General features: G+C 35.8%; 1 protein-coding gene across 17 annotated transcripts in view; it reads left to right on the forward strand.

Annotated features, from left to right (window-relative positions):
• DLG1 (discs large MAGUK scaffold protein 1) overlaps window positions 1-17,582 on the forward strand; it is a 241,839-nt gene that overhangs the window by 34,057 nt on the left and 190,200 nt on the right. Inside the window, exon 1 of one of the 17 annotated variants that reach the window (XM_019723603.3) lies at window positions 4,916-5,489. The exons of the other annotated variants lie outside the window; for them this stretch is intronic. Within the exon in view, the coding sequence (XP_019579162.3) occupies window positions 5,460-5,489 (30 nt within the window). The 5' untranslated portion in view covers window positions 4,916-5,459. Of the gene's footprint in view, window positions 1-4,915; window positions 5,490-17,582 lie in introns of those variants that run through there. 17 annotated transcript variants of the gene reach the window in all.

Genomic DNA, 17,582 nt, shown 5'->3' on the forward strand with positions numbered 1-17,582 from the left:
AGTGAAGCGTCTAAACAACTTAGGTGGAACTAAAATTAATGTTTGAGGTCAGAATGATTAGGCGACTCAAAAAGTGGCTGCAGTTATAATGATGACCCTGACATTTAAGGTGAATGTGAATAGTTTGATTAAAATTGTTCTCTGAATGTGAGTGAAATAAAGTAATATTTTAGATATATTATTTTGATAATATGTATTATTAAGCATTTATATATTGCAGGGATTTAAAGTAGATATTTGATTATTTCATCTCTATTATAGGCTTATATTTGAGTTGGCAAAACTATTTTAAATAGTTCTTACTAGGATACCGGGGTATCTAATTTTCAGGGTCATTTCAGACTGTTTAATTTTATAGTCACCTATAGTTTAGGTATTGGAAAGGCTATTCATTAATTTAACAGATATTTATTGAGCCCCTTTTACAATCTGATCACCATGCCATCCTCACCCTTCCACCCGCCAAGTGCTGGGGATAAAGTAGTAAATATTAATACATAAGATGTTCTTGAGTCTTTCCCTGTTGGAGTTTTGAATCAAAGGAATTTAGAAATATGAATGTTGTAAGTGGAAGGACTCTTAGAAGCCATTGAGTTTTTTAATTTAATAAAGAGGGAAATTGAGACCCCTCAAAAGAAAATAACTACTTAAAGTTACACAGCCTGTTAATGGGCTGAAACACTATTTCTGACTCTTGGTAGAGTGATTTTCAACCTCCACTTTTATGAAGTCTGCCAAACTTAGGAATGCCTTCTTTCTCTGGGCTAGGCTATTTTGGATATAATAGAAATTTCACAAAAAGCCATTTCAGAACACTGAGAGAAACGAGCTATAAGAGAGAAACCAGTTAAAGAGTTTCACGTATCTTTTTTTTCCCCTTTTTGAAAATTTTTAGTAGTTTCAGGTGTACAAAGTAATAGACATCTAAACCCCTCATAAAGTGATAACGCACCCCCCAAGCTACTACCCCTCTGGCATCTTATACAGCTGTTACAATACCATCGACTATCTTCTCTATGTTGTACTTCACATCCTGTGACTATATATACCTATCTATTGAGTTATAGTTGGCATTCAATATTATTCTACTTCAGCTCTTCAGGTGTATAGTGCATTCGTCAGGCATCTACACAGTCTGTGATGTGATTCCTCTGATAAGTCCAGTGCCCATCTGGCACCTTACATGATCATTACAACATTGTTGATTATATACCACATATTGTATTAACTACAAATTTGTATTTCTTAATACCTTCACCTTTTTCACCCTGCCCCCAACCCCATTCCCATCTATCACCCTGATAGATGTAGTACCTATCAGACACCATACCTAGTTATTACAATATTATTGAGTATATTCCTTATGCATCCCCATGACCACTGTATAACAACCAATTTGTACTTCTTAATCACTTCCCCTTTCACCCATCCTTAACTCCCCCTCCCATCTTAAAGAAGTCCCTCTAAGAATCCTTGTAATAACTGGTTTGGTGATGATGAACTCCTTTAGCTTTTTCTTGTCTGGGAAGCTCCTTATCTGTCCTTCAATTCTAAATGACAGCCTTGCTGGGTAGAGCAATCTTGGATGTATGCCGTTGTTTTTTATCACTTGGAATATTTCCTGCCACTCCTTTCTTGCCTGCAGTTTCTGTTGAGAAATCAGCTGACAGTCATATGGGAGCTCCCTTGTAGGTAGCTAACTGCTTTTCTCTTGCTGCTTTTAAGATTCTCTTTGTATTTGACCTTTAGCATTTTAATTATGATGTGTCTCAGTGTTGGCCTCTTTGGGTTCATCTTGTTTGGGACTCTGTGTGCTTCCTGGGCTTGAATGTCTATTTCCTTCACCAGGCTAGGGAAGTTTTCTGTCAATATTTTTTCAAATAGGTTTTCAGTTCCTTGCCTTTTCTCTTCTCCTTCTGGTACCCCTATAAAGCGAATGTTGGTATGCTTGATATTGTCCCAGAGGCCCCTTAAACTTTCCTCAAGTTTTTGGAGTCTTTTTTCTTTCTGCTGTTCTGGTTGGGTGTTTTCCACTACCTTATCTTCTACATTGCTGGTTGGATCCTCTGCTTCATCTAATCTACTGTTGATTCCCTGTAATATATTCTTCGTTTCTGTTATTATAGCCTGTATTTCTGACTCGTTCTTTTTTATGGTTCTTATCTCCATTTTTATGCTCCCTGTCTCTCTGTTGAAGTTTTCCCTGAGATCATTGAGCATTCTTATAACCAGTGTTCAGAACTCTGCATCTGCTAGATTGTTTACCTCTGTTTCGCTTAGTTCTTTTTCTGGAGCTTTGTTCTGTTCTTTTATTTGGGACATGTTTCTTTGTCTCCCCATTTTGGCTGCCTCCCTGTGTTTGTTTCTATGTATTAGGTAGGGCTTTTAAGTCTTCTTGTCTTAGTAGAGTGGCCTTATGTAGTAGGTGTGCTGTGGGGCTCAGTGGTGCAGTCTTTCTTCTGATCACCTGAGCCATGTACTCCAAGTGTGTCCCTTGTGTGGGTTGTGTGTGCCCTCCTCTTGTAGTTGAGCCTTGGTTGATAACTGTACATCAGTGTGAGGGACTGACCCTTGGGCTCACTGATTGTGAGGACTGGCCTTGACTACAGTGGAAGAGTTGCTGTGTAGGGGCTGACCCTATGGCTCCAGTTGATTTTGAAGCTGGCCACTGGGGGCACCAGCCCCAGGACCACCTTGGAGGGGATCTGCTGTAGGTCTACTTCAGCCACAGCCCATGCCCCACCCGGGGCCACCCAGTGGGAGCCTGAAAGAAATCCGCAGATGGCTGCTGCCCGTGCTGTGCTTGGAAGTGCCTTGAGAGGCCAAGCCGTGAACCAAGGCCGGCTGCTGCTCGTGCTGGCTTAGGGTTGCTCAGCCAGAGGTACAGGACACGCTCAAGCCAGATGCTTGTCTGGGATCCACGAACCTTTGAGAGTCTAGGAAAAGTCTTTAGCTTGAGCCAAGGCAGGTGGTCTGCATGAAAAAGCCACTGGAAGTAGCCTGGGTGTGCCTGAAAGCTGGGTGGGGCGGGGTCTCTAATGAACTGTGGAGAGTCAGATATGGCGGCCGCCTCTGTTCACTTGCTGGGAAGGGGGAGGGTTCAACAAAGAAGCAATGGCCTCTGCCAGCTCCCCCATTCAGGAGAAAGCCGCCTCTCCAGCCCCTGTCCCAAGCCAGACAACTCAATTCCCCACCATGTGTCCCTGCCGCCTTTCTAGCTGCTGCCCCAGCACTGGAGCTCAGAGTGAGTGATTTCATAGGTGGGTAAGTCTGCACACAGTCCCTTTAAGAGGAGCACCTGGGAGTGCAGCTGCCCTCCGTCTCACTCAGTCACAGTCGCCACTGGTTTTCACAGCCAAAAATTGTGGGGACTTCTCTCCCCAGCACTGGAACCCTGGGATGGAGTGGGGCTGGGATCTTTTGCCCTTCTAAGGATGTTGAGGGACCCCCACAGCCGAAATAGCCTTCTCCATCTTTAATGGTCACACATGGGTGTGGGACCAGCCTGTTCCATGTCTCTGACCTTCCTACCAGTCTGGAGGTGGCTGCTTCTGCACGTTCTTATTTGAAAGGCTTCAGGTCAGCTTGATTTTAGGCGATTCTCAATAATGGTGCTTTTGTAGATTAGTTGTAATTTTGATGTGGTTGTGAGAGAAGGTAAACACAGCATTTACGTACTGCACCATCTTGGTTCCTCCCCCTCACATACCTCTTTATTTTCCCTCACAGAATGCAGTGCTTAGTCAGTACTGAAATATTACCTTCATTGTTCTCAGTATTCTTCCTAAAAATTAAAGTTAATTATTTAAGGGAGTAATGAGCCTTGAGTGGGTTTTTCTCTTTCATGTTGGGAGCAAATGATTCTTGAGATGGGCTGGGAAGAAGGGGCTACTCTCAGTGTCCAACGGAGCATGTAATTTCCAGGCTGTCTGTCCTGCACAGGGGAAAGGATGTGTTCACTCATGATGAAATTTACTTCTGCCCCACCCCACGTCTGATAGATACATACATACATACATACATACATACATACATACATACATACAATTGCCACTTATTGAGCATGTAACAAGGTTGGCATTATTTTAAATACTGTGCACATATTATTTAATCCTTAAAACAGTTCCAGTAGGCTCTGGTCAAGGTAAAATCCCATTGCATCTGTCTCAGGTATATCCTGTTAGGCTTGAAACAAAAGGCGATCACTTGATAGCAATCAATAATAGTAATAAAAATAATGATGATGCCTATTATATGATAGGTACTATCTAAGTGACATACGTATATTAACTCTTTCTCATAATCCTTATAGTGAAAGTTGCTGATGCAGCCCATGATATTTGAAACGTTAGGAGGAGGAGTGGGGTATAAGAAGCAAATGGGAATAGTTCAGTTTGAATTTGAGGTTATTTGTAATATCTGTAGTCTATGAGAAAACTTGTGGACAGAAATTGCAGGTAATACTCTTCCTCACTATACATTTTTACAGGGGAGTGTGGCTACAAGCTTATGAGACTGAAAGCCAGTTGAATCCTCTGCCTCATCCCCTATCAGCCTTTCTAGCTCTATTTCCGGTGATTATGAGGACAGTATGTGAATTCACAAAGTTAGGCTACTTCTGGGTTAAAGTAGTCATCTTAAGGAGTTTGAAATGGTACATAGTTGTAATTGTGTGTGTGTGTGTGTTTTGATAAGGGATTAGGTGAAATGAATTGAGTAAGGCACTAAAGTTAAAATCTGGCTTCACAGGTAAATGTTATTTTTTTTTTTTAGTAAAGAGAGATGAGGTAAATTTTAGAGATAATATTTTAAATTATTACATTTTGTTCTTCCTTCACCCCTTCTCAAAAATACCACATGGAATATTCCATTCATTACTGCCTGAGGAAAGTCATTACTTTGCAAGCTGCAGTTGCTGAAATGGTATAGTGGAAGAAATGTTTACTTGCATTTTATTTTTTTTTTAGAGTAATTTTTTGTTGTTGTTGGTAATTATTTTTTTGAATATCCAAACTGTAGCAAACAAGGAGAAGCAGATTTAAATTTATATCGGGGGAACCTCTTTGTGGATCATTTCATCAGATGACACCCTGTCAACCTCATATCTTGAAAAGAGGGATTAATGAAACAGCATCTAAAGCAGCAGTGAACTCTTATGGAATAAACCCTGACATCTTCAACAGTGTTTTGTGGGATAATTTCAGTTTCTTCAGACGAGGTTACATAAAGAAGATTGTAGGGCACGTGACACATTCTGGTTTCTTGTATTTCAGATAGTAGAAAAATTTTGCTACCTCTAAGAATGGATCCTGCAGAGATCTTGTGACAGTTATAACTTTTATCTATGATTTTTCTTTCACAACTCCATTTTAATTATTTTAAATTTTTTATTCATATATGCAACTTAAAATAATTTGCAGTAAACTGCTTTATGTATAAAATATTGTAATGGTAGAGTAATGGATTGCCTGTGCATTGTAACCACAAAGGTAAGATACAGTATGCTTTCTACATTTCCTTGTTAGTGACAGAATATGAGACACCTTTTTGTTCATAAGGTATTTTAAAAATAAAGTGTAACCATTGTTATATATTTGGAAATAGATATTTGAATCCATGTGATGCTTAGTTTATATCCTTTAGGAAAGGTAGTGTTTTGAAATATGTTTCAGATAGCTAAAAATAGTGTATTGAACGGATATTTTCTTCCCCTGATATTTACAGGAAGCTTTTCTCCCAATAGCAAAGGTTTATAAGGCCTTAATTATATTTAAATTTTCTAAATATATTTTCACAGTTCTCTCCCTCTGCTTTATTTTCTGTCCCAACATGTTATGCTGGTTGAAAGTAGAACTCATTTTGAGAACATTTTCTGGACTCTTCCATCTAGTCCAAGTATAGTTAATTTTTTTTAATGAGAAGAAAATAGGTTTTGATTGTGTTATGTTTGGAAAGATGTTGATTTGGACTTAAAATCATTAAATTTATACAAGAACTCCATGAAGTACTCATTTTGCTCATTGTCCTCAAAGTGCAGTATACTTCCCTTAACCTCTAAGTTTGGTTTCTTTTAATTCTGAGCACCAGCTTGTGGACATTGTATGATTGTGTAAGATTCAGGATGCTTACATTTTAGATTTATACATTGGTTTTCAAAATATGGAATAATTTACTTTTTTGGTTTTTATTTCTATGCACTTATGACATAGTGATTGTTAGTTGAAATTGCTGAGATTTTAAAGTTATATTCAGTAATTAAAGAATAAGCAAATTTGTAAATTCTGGAAGTAGGCTATTCCTATATACTAAATTATTTCTCAGAAGAGGAAAAGTGAGAAAATTGATGGAAATCAGTTTTCTTTGTTGCTCACAGAGTTACAGTTCAGACAGTAGGAATTTTGATCAGGTACAAACATGTTGATTGTCTGGTCCCATCCTGTTTGTAAGGGGATGTCTTCTGTATACCTGTAGGTAAACTGTCTTATTGAAATATTCTTGAAGAAAGTTTAAAGGGCAATAAGCCTGGAAAACAGGATTTTTTGTTTCCTCTCTAGTTATTTTCTTGGTTGTCTGTGGTTGATTCTGCTTGTGATTTACCTTTTATCACTTCATTTTCATGTTTATTTCTGATATAGTAAGGTATCTATTTGTTTGTTCTACCCTTGAAAGATTAAAATATTTTTGCATTTGACCCTTTTTAAGCAAAAGAGCTATTTTAAAAAATTTATATGGAATCAATAGCCTAAAGTTTTTATACATTTTTATTAAGTAACTTAAAAAATACAAAAAGATGTAAGTTGGAATTTGGGAAGCCTAAACATTATTTGTAGTTACTTTTGAAAGAGCCAAATTAAAATTATTTCTTCTGTTATTAGATATAAAATCCTTTGAACGTGTTTAACCAATTAGTACAGCAGGAAGAGCAAAATTCTTAATTTTCTTTTTAATTGAAGTGCTACAGTATTTTCTCCCCTTGGGTCTTTTTTCTGATCTTTAGAGAGCTTTGTGGTTTTATATGTGTTTTTAAAGTCTGACAATATAGTTGATGTAATTCTATCACGTTAATACTAAAACACCTTTCCAAGTGAAGTTTTTTTCATTATCCGCCTCCCCTCTCTCCCACTTGTGTAGGCATGGTGAGCTAGGTAGGCATGTTTCATCACTGCTGCCATGGATACCCTTAAGAACCAGCATGTGGGTTGAACTAAAGCAAGGATGACTAGTTTTCTGGGTTCCCCACCCCATAACTATATATTCTTCACAATGAAGACTCTTATTTTAAAACGTTTGCAAATGACTAGGTTGTGAGATGTGATGACTAAATCATCACTGCTACTGAACTGATAAATCTTGGCCTCCATTTACAATAGTATTAATCCCATTTATTAACTTAAAACAATCATAAATATTTCTACATTTCTTTTCTGGTTAATAAGTTTTAAACACAAATGTAATGTTTGCCTCTTAATGAAAATGAAAAACATATTTCCTCTTTGAATTTTTAAAATATTGTTCTGAATTCACATATTTTGCAGGGGTAAAGATACTAGTGAGCATTTCTATTATGGCAGTATTTCTGATTATGGTTAGTCATACATACATTTTTTTATGTAGTTTAATCAACTTGGATACAATATTCAGTTTGTGCTTTTCCACATAATGTCTTTCTAAGAGAGATTTATTTTTGTGTTTGTCAATTTTTGTGTTCTTAGCTTGCTCATTTGTAAATGTATGTCAGTTGGGGTGGAGTTAATATTGTTAAGAGGCCAGGCAGAGAAGTGTGCTTTTGTCAGGCTCCTTATCACTATAGGACAGTTAACTCGGAGCATACAAGGTCCAACAAGAGTGATTTGGAAGTATTGTTATATATGATATGTTTTCTTTTATTAGCAATAAACTGCAACTAAGATCATTTATATTGTTTAGTATACAGGTTTCCCAGCTGTGCATTAACTTCTGATGGAGGGAGTTGCATAACTTTTAATACCAGATATTTCTTGCAGTGGAATCATGTCTTTCTCCATCTTTTGTTATACTGTTCTTGATCAAGTAGAAAAGGGATGTTCTCCATCTCTATTCATTTTAGGGTCATTTAGCAGAGGTTTAGGTGGCAGGAGAAAGACCTGAAAAGAAAAAAAATGTTTTTCCCATGTTTTCTTGATTAAGCTTGGAAAGGAGAAAAGGAGCTTTCATATTTCAGGAGATTCTCTTACACTTAGTACCAGTTGTTATTCTTTTTATTATTTCACTTATTTGCCCAAACTTTGAGGGATATGCAGTCTTGGGGGTCTCTTCCAATTAAGGAATTGCCAATACATACATATGTTTTAGGAGTTGCAGACCAGGTTTTCATTATTTCTGTTAACAGGTCTTTTGTGGTGTTTTTCTTTTTAAATTCTTGTGAGGTGTTTTTGGGGGTCTTTGAGATCTTCATGCATAATTTATTCTGTTTGCAAGCCCTTACCTGCAAATCTCACTAACACTTCAGATTCCAGCTTGTATATTACTTCCTTAGGGAAGCCTTCTTTGATGCCCAAGATTAAATGAGGTTCCTCCGCTTCTATAAGTATACCTTACTGTTCCTTCTATAACGTACAATATATCATGTGTTTGTGTGATTCTCTATTAATGTGTGTTTTTCTCACTGGACTTTATAAGCTTTCTACAGTAAGACTCTTTTGTTCTTCATGGTATCCCCAATACCTGACTAAGTGTCTAGGTATCAACATATGGTGGATACTTAGTAAATAATTGTTGAATGAATGAAGCTTTGGCACAGATGTTCTCAACTTGTGGATTAAAAAAATATGAAAATTTTATTTTATAATGCATATTAACTCCTATTTTGAATATGGTTATATGTTGACATCTTGGAAAATTGTCACCAAAATTTACCTTTTTTATATTTATAATGAATTCAAAAGAATCCAGAAAAGTAGCATATCTTCCCAGGGGTTTTTACCTCCTTAGTTTATGGTGAGGATGGGATATATTATCGTATCTTGACATTTAATTGGTTACTAGTCACTTAAATATTTGATTTGATGACTGTATATATAAAGTGTGTTTTTTTTAATATACTTAGTTTGGGAGATACAGATCTTTTTCATTTGAAAGGGCTTACTTCCATCTCTCGGCTGCAAAATGTTAACTAACAACTTTAGCACTATCCAATAAAATTTTATGCAGTAGTAGAAATGTTGTATATCTGTCTGTCCTGTTCACTAGCACGTGAGATATGACCAGTTTGAGAGGGGAACTGGCTTTTCATTTTAATTAATTTAAATAGATTTTGATTATTGATCTATTACAACCATTCCCATATACCAGCCAACTTGTCACTTGTTTACCCCTGAATTTTTTAAACAGTTTTTGAGTGTGTAATAAATTCACATATTAGTCAAAATAAACTCAAGAATCAAAACTGTCATTAAAAGTTTGTATAACTGTGTCTCACTTCTGTCCCTTTTCCCTGGTCCCTACAGGAGACTATTTTTATTTGTTTCTATTTATCTTTCTAGTGTTTATACATTTATAAGAAGACTTTTTATTTCTCTCTTTCCTCATACAGTAAGTGGTGTATTTTATAGTTTACTGCTGGCTTTACTTCTAATATCCTGTCGATCTCTCTGTTTTAGTACACAGAGCTTTTCATCATTCGTTTTTATAGAAATACAATATTTCATATATGTGGGTATATCATAGTTTCTTTAACCAAACATGGCCTTTTAAATAAATGACCTGTAACAACTGGTTCTAACTGGATAAAGATGAAAGTTGGATCCACACCTAATACTATATATCGTGAAATATTCCATATTTTCAAAAGATATAAATGTATTTTTGCTATGCTGTAAAATTCTTTCTAACCTTTTAGTATTATAAACAGTGCTTCAGTAAACAACTTTATATGTAAATCATATTTGTGCAGGTATATCTGTATGATGTGGGATTGCTGGTTTAGAGAGTGAGTACATTTTAAATTTTGGTACCTATTGCCAGATTTTCCTTCATTGGAATTGTGCCATTTTGTATTCTCACCAGCAGTGTTTGAGAGTGTTTCCCTGAAACTTTGTTGACAGATGTATTTTCAAATTTTTGTATTTTTGCCAATTTGCTGAGTGAGAAATGGTGTATAAATGTAGTTTGAATTCCATTTCTCATATAATTAAGCAAGGTTTATTATATTTTATACTTTTTTCCCTGTTGGTTATTGGTCTTTTTCTTCTCAATTTCTAGGAGCTCTTTAAATACTAGGGAGTTAGCCTTTGTCTATGATATGAAGTGCAGGTTTTTTGTCATTACGTTATTATTAGTTCTCCTCTCCTCCTCTCTCCTCATGCTTCTGAATTTTGAGTCATAGTAAGATCTTCCACCTTTCAGAGTTATGAAGAATTTACCGAGGTGTTCTTTTGGTACTTAATACAGAAGTTCTACAGATTTCATTTTTAGTTCTTTGGAGCATTTGAAGATTATTCTGATGTATAGTGTTAGTTGTGGAACCAGTGTAATATTTTTCCACATGGCTACCCATTTGTTCTAGTGTCATTTATTAAGTCCCTGTTTATCCCCACTGAATTGACGTGACACTTTGACAAATGAATTCCCATATGTATTTGGGTCTATTTCTGGACATTCAGTTCTGTTTCATTAATCTGTTCATTCATGAACCAACTCAACAGTGCTTCACTTATTGAAGCTTTTTAGTATGCCTTAACATCTAATACAGTTATCCGCTCTCGTTGATTCTGTTTTTGAGCTTTCTCTTTTTTAAAAAAGGAATTTTTTTTCTGTTTGTTTTTCCATATAAACTTTAAGATCAGCTTACCTAGTCTGAGAAAAAGTGTTTCAGTATTGAGAACACCCTCTAAATAACTAATAACACCTTAAGAACTGTTTCCTGCCCAGTAGGGAGAGGCAGGATAGCTGAGTAAGTTTACCTTTTATGTATGTTCCCATCTAGTATAAACTACCAACAAGAGGCTGGGCAGGTTTTCTTGATTCCCTAGCTCGGGAAACGGGATTCTAAATTCATCTTTTAAAGTGCTTACCAGTTGATATTTGTTTAATCAGAGACACATTTTATCTGTTTCATAAGTTTTACTAGCCCTTTGCTCCATGAGTTTACCAGTAGACTAAAATTACCTGCCTCTGACTTAATGAAAAAGTTTATTTCTGGTGCCAAGTCTGGTTGGTGTTTGGATACTCAGAGGGCTGTGTTGAGAGTTCTAACAGGTTGAAGGAAAGAATGCTGTCATCAAATAATAATCTTTGCCATAGCTGAGGGATTGGAGAGGGTGAGGGCTAGGCAGAACAGTGGGATCATATGTACTTAATGTATTTTGAAAATCCTTACACGGTATTGAATGGTCATCTATAGCATTTACAGTGGCTCCATTGTTTGAATATTTATAATTTATTTAATTAGTCAATATTTTTTTTAATGTTTTTTTTTCTCATAATTGATGCTTAATCTCTGAACATAACCATTATTCTGTAGGTGAGGAATTTCTAGTATAAAAGGTATGAACATTTTTAATGTTTTGATAAATAGTGCCACAATTTCTAAACTTAAATCACCTTCAGACTATTTTCTCATTTAAAATATTAATTTTCTCATTTAAAATATTAAATGTAGTTTCACTAAATTGTTTCTCTACACCTGGAAAGGCTTTTTTTTTTTTTTTTAAACTATTGTGACAGTTATTTAATCCTATATGACTTCAAATTCTTTCTTTTTTTTTCTTTTTAATTTTTTGGGGTGACAATTGTTAGTAAAATTGCATAGATTTCAGGTGTACAATTCTGTATTACATCATCTATAAATCCCATTGTGTGTTCACCACCCAGGGTCAGTTCTCCTTCCATCGCCATATATTTGATCCCCCTTACCCTCATCTCCCACCCCCCACCCCCCTTACCCTCTGGTAACCACTAAACTATTTTCTGTGTCTATGAGTTTTTTTTTCTCATTTGTTTGTCTTGATCTTTTACTGTTTGGAAAGGCTTTTTATAACTTGAATCTTAAATCCATAATGGTTGAGTTTCTTTGAACTTTCCAGAATATATTGTCCTGTTTCTTGACTATTACATCTTTTTGTTAATTTTTAATATCCAATCATTGTTATCCTAGGGTTCACCTTATTTGGCAATTTATTGATTTGAAATAATAGAGGTTGCTTTCAAGTTGCTTTCAATACCGTCCTATTTCTGCTCATCCTTTTACAGTTGGACTTGCAATTGAAAGAGGATAACTAAGGCTTCCGTTTTTCTTATTTTGTTATTCTCTCACCTTTTAAATTCCTTATAGTCTGCGTTCTTCAGCAGTTACTGAAGTCACTCAGTTACTGAAGTTACTGAAGTCAACTGAAGTTGTACCACTTAGTCTGGGCAGAGAGTAAAGGGTAATAGTTAAGGGCTCGGGCTTTGGAGACCTTTGAGGTTCTAGTCTCAACACTGGGTTCCTGGACAAGTCACTCCTTCTGTGTTTCATTTTCCTCATTTCTAAAATGGAGAAAATAATGGTACCTACTTTACCATTGTTAAGCATTAATTGAACTAATACCTGATAGGTCTTTTTAGTCATTTTTATTAAATAGTAATAACATATGTAGCCTCCTGGTTGGACAGAACAGTCTTTTCTGAATCATTGTCTCTGTCTTTGATACTAGGTTTTTCCTCTTTTATAATTCTTGTTGCTTGCCTTTTATGATTAGTGTACTGGTTCTCTTTCTTTATTAGGGATCGCGGATGGTTTAGGCAATATGGAAGTAGGAATAAAAGGAAAGTGAAAAAAGATGAGATTTAGACATTTCTGCTCAAGCCTGTTTCTTTCTGTTCTTCTTTGCTGTTTGTATCTTGGATTTTAGAGTTATGCTAATGCCTGGTCTTCGGAGATAGCTCCCTGAATTTCTGATTACCAAAAGTTCATGACTGTAATAACTATGATACTTGTTGATGATTAGTGTGTAAGCATCGTATATGGATAAAGAAAAAGGATTGTCCGTATGTGAAAATAGATACTTACTTGCGATTCCAGTGGATACTCAACAACTGTTTGTTTTAACTAGATAACTGATATAATGGTAGGTAGTAGGTCACCATAGAAATGTTGAATTGTTTTGCCTTATCAGTTTGGAAATTAAGAATAGGAAATTTGAGTCCTTTGGGTGAATTAGCTGTCTTTTATTTAAATGTTCATTTTTGTGTGTCAGAGCACTTTTAGTTATACTAGATTGTATTAAAATTGTATGCTATCCAGCAGCTTTGAGAGGGGTGTTAAATCTTTTAAAAGAAAGTCCCAGTACAAAGATTTCAGATTTTTTTAATTATTTGAATAGTGAATAGAATTGCTGCCCTCTACTGTTGGCCAGTTGTTTTGCTGCCATGTAAAAATATTTTGTTACCTGTACTAAGATAATTTTTACTATATGTACTATTAGATTGGCGTATAACTCCATAAAACATTCTGATAATTTAGTTTTTAAATTATATTTGTTACTTAATGCTGACTCCCACTAAATATGTTTATTGTCATCATTTTGGCTTTTCAAAAAACTTGGATCCTGGAGCAAACTTTAGTGTTAGCTTCTCATTTTACATGGTGAGCTTTAAGTAGTTGTTAGATTGATTTCATGTGGTTATGTAATTCATAGCTTGTATTGATAGCTTGTAAGCAAACTAAAAAGTTCTACAGGTAAAGATAATTTTTCTAAAATAATCATTGTTTTAATTTACCTTATTTAATGTATTTGAAATTTTAATCAGTATTACATAGGGATGTAAGATCTTTGTGTGATTACTTTTAACCTCTGGTTTTCATGTTTTTCACTTAAAAATGAAGGGATTGAAGAGATGATTTTAAAGAGTTCCTTTAGCTTTGTTTTGCTGAGTACCTACTGCGTATTAAGTACCTATACTATATATAAAATAGACATGGAAAAACAAGGGTGATTAATACAGTTCTTACTCTAGATCGGGGGTCAGCCAGTGGGCCAAGTCAGGCCATGCTCATTCATTTACTTATTTTCATGGCTGCTTTTGTGCTAAAACAGGAGAGTGAGTAATCGTTACAACAGAGACCATATGACCTGCAAAGTTGAAAATACTTACTGTTTGGTCCTTTACAGAAACTGCTGACCCCTGCTCCAGATGAACTACCAGTCTAGTGAGGAAGATAAATATCTAAAAAGATAATTTTAAATGGGTGTTTATAAAGGACACATAGACAAAATGCCAGGAGTAGTTCAAATAAAGTTAGTACTCAATAAAGAAAAATGTACTTTCATCATTAGCATCATTCTCCCAGTTGAGTAGTCTCCTAACATCTTCTCAGAGGTTCTAGTTTATCAGCCATTAGCGGGTATCCTGCTTCAATCATCATTGTTATGACTTTTTTGGGGTATGCCTTTTTATAACTTTGATCACTACCCACTTAAAAATATAAAACATTTCCAGTACCCCCCCCCCCCCCCCGCCTTTCCCGTTGTCTCTTGGGGCTATGTTCCAAAACCCCTAATGGATGCCTAAAACTGCAGATAGTACCAAGCTCTACATATGTATACACTGCTTTTAAAAAAAAACACCACCAACGTATGATAAAGTTTAATTTATATATTAGTCACAGTAAGAGATGGGTGATCAAGAGAGAGTATTCCTAAGTAGGGAAAACGAGTACGTTTGTATGTTAATACAGGAATTACAGTGAGATGAAAGAATAATAAAAGAAATAAGAAACTGAATGAAAAAAAGATAATGAATAGATGCCAACACCTAGATGCAGGATGTCAGAATTATCTGACAAAGATTTTAAAGCAGCAAACTTAAAAATGCTTCAGTGAATTTTACTAACAATTGTCACCCCAATAAATTTAATAAAATAAAATTTAAAAAAAAAATGCTTCAGTGAGCAATTACAAATATGCTTGACTCAAATGATATAGAGCCACAGCAAAAAACAAAACAAAAAAACATAATATGTAGAGACTAAATGGAAATGGTAGAACTGAAAGTACAATAACCGGAATGAAATTATCGAATCTGAATAACAGAGAAAACAGAAAAAAACTAAACAGCAAAAATCAGAGCTTCAGAGACCTGCAGGGTTAGTACAAAAAGATCTAACATCCATGTCATTGGAGTCCTTGAAGGAGAGAAGAGGATAGGGCTAAAAAAGTACACAAAGAAGTAATGAAAATATGGGTTCTGACAGTTAAGTTCGTGAACTCATCCTAGAAAAATGCTACTACATACCTCATTGCTGAATGTCACTATGGTCACCATCGAAGTACTCCTTGGGAAGCTATGCACCAACACCAGCGCCTAGTCCACTCTTCAAAGTAATTTTGGAACTCTTTTTCTGCAATGGCCATCAGAGCTGTCGTCATATTACCCTTGATGACCTGGAGGTCATCAAAATGTCTTCCTTTCAATATTTTCTTTATCTTCGGGTAAAGAAAGAAGTCATTGGGGGCCAGATCAGGTGAGGAGAGAGGGTATTCCAGTACAGTTATTTGTTTACTGGCCAAAAACTCCCTCACAGAAAGTGCTATGTGAGCTGATGGATTGTCGTGATCTAAGAGCCATGAATTGTTGGCGAAAAATTCAGGTTGCATTCATCTAACTTTTTCATGCAGCCTTTTCAGCACTTTCAAATAGTAAACTTGATTGTTTGTCCAGTTGGAACAAATTTATAATGCGTAATCCCTCTGATATCAAAAAAGGTTAGCAACATCGTTTTGACTCTTGATTTGGACTGATGGAACTTTTTTGTTCATGGAGAATTGGCTGACTTCCATTGTGCACTTTGACACTTTGTTTCAGGGTCGTATTGGTACACCCATGTTTCATCACCAGTGATAACATGGCCCAAAACATCGTCTTGCTTCTCTGGAAGGTCTTGGCAAACTTGGACTCTCCTTTGGTTTTATTTATCGGTGAGCTCCTTCAGGACCATTTTTGTACACACCTTTCTCACGCCAAGATTTTCAGTTAAGATTTTCCTAACTATTTCTCTGTCGATGTTCACTTGGCCTGCTGTGCTTCTCACAGTCATCCAATGATTTTGACTCACACTTTGATGAATTGTTGAGCAATGTTTTCATCAGTTCTTTTCGTTAATGACTGCCCTGACCTCTTCATCAGTGACGTGGTCTCTCCCCTCAGAAAATCATTTAATCCATTTGTACACTGCCGTTTTCTTCATGACATTATCCCTATAAACTTGGACTAACATGTCCCTGATTTCACTTCCACTCTTGCCAAATTTAACAAGAAATTTAATTGCTCGAATTCAAGCTCAGACATTCTTCGACAACACACAAAAATACGCAACAATAATGCCACTCAGCAAGACACCGCCACATGTTGACATGAACACAGACAGCTGTGAGACACTGATATACCAAAGTTACAAAACCTTACCGAGCTGTTTGTATAGTGCTGCCAATGTAAACACACTGTGGCAAGTTCGCGACCTGAATTGTCAAACTTCGTATACAGAAGCTAAGCAAACCTCCATCATTGTACACCCCAAAAAATTCACATCAGGACACTCAACAAATTCCTGAAAACAAAAGACAAAGAAATATATTGTGAAAGCAGTCAGAGAGAAATGAGACACTATTTCTAGGAGAAGCACAATTCCAAAAAGAATGGTCAACCAGAATCCTATATCTAGTAAAAATCAAAACATTCTCAGGGGAAGTGGGGGGAGGGGTGGGAGAGAGAGAGAATGAGAGACTTTGTCGCCAGAATATCTACCCTAAAAAATGGCTAACTGAAATTATGTAAACAGAAAAGAAACAATAAAAGAAGGAACCTTGGACTATCAGGACTGAAGAAAGAATAAGGTACACAAAAATATAGGTAAATACAGTCAACTTTCTTTTGAGCTGTCTGACTCGTGTTTGCCAGTTGAAGCAAAAATTATAACACTGATGTGGTTCTGCAAATATGGAGAAGAAATAGTTAAAACAGTTGTATCACATATGGGGAAGGGTAAAGGGACATAAATAAAGGTAAGGTTTCTCTATTTCAACTGGTAAAATGATGACACTAGTAAACTGTGATAAGTTTTATTTATATACACATGCATAATACACACACAGACACACACACGTGTACACCTACATTAACTCTTACATAGAGATACAGTTAAATCACTACAGGTAAAATAGAACTCTTTAAAAAATGTTCAAGTAACTTGTAGGAAGGCAGGAAAAATAAAACATACATGAAAAACAGAAAAAAATAAAATGGCAGAGTTAAGCCCTAAAATATCAATAATTACATTAAATGTAAATGCTCTGTTACACAAATTAAAATGCAGAGATTAGCAGAGTAGATTAAAAATCAACTCAAGTATATGCTGTCTACAAGAGATTCACTTTAAATATAACGATATAGACAGGCTGAAACAAAAAAGGGCGGAAAATACATGTGCAAATATCAAAGAACAGGAGGAGCAACTACAGTAATAACTGAATAGACTTCAGAGCAAAGGAAATCAGAGACAGAGGGGAATGTTACATAATGATAAAAAAGTCAGTCCACCAAAAGACATAGCTATCAGAAGTGTGCAT

Source organism: Rhinolophus sinicus, chromosome 17, assembly GCF_057876585.1.
Source record: "Rhinolophus sinicus isolate RSI-liver-muscle chromosome 17, RSI-T2T, whole genome shotgun sequence".
NCBI classification, from domain to species: Eukaryota; Metazoa; Chordata; class Mammalia; order Chiroptera; family Rhinolophidae; genus Rhinolophus; species Rhinolophus sinicus.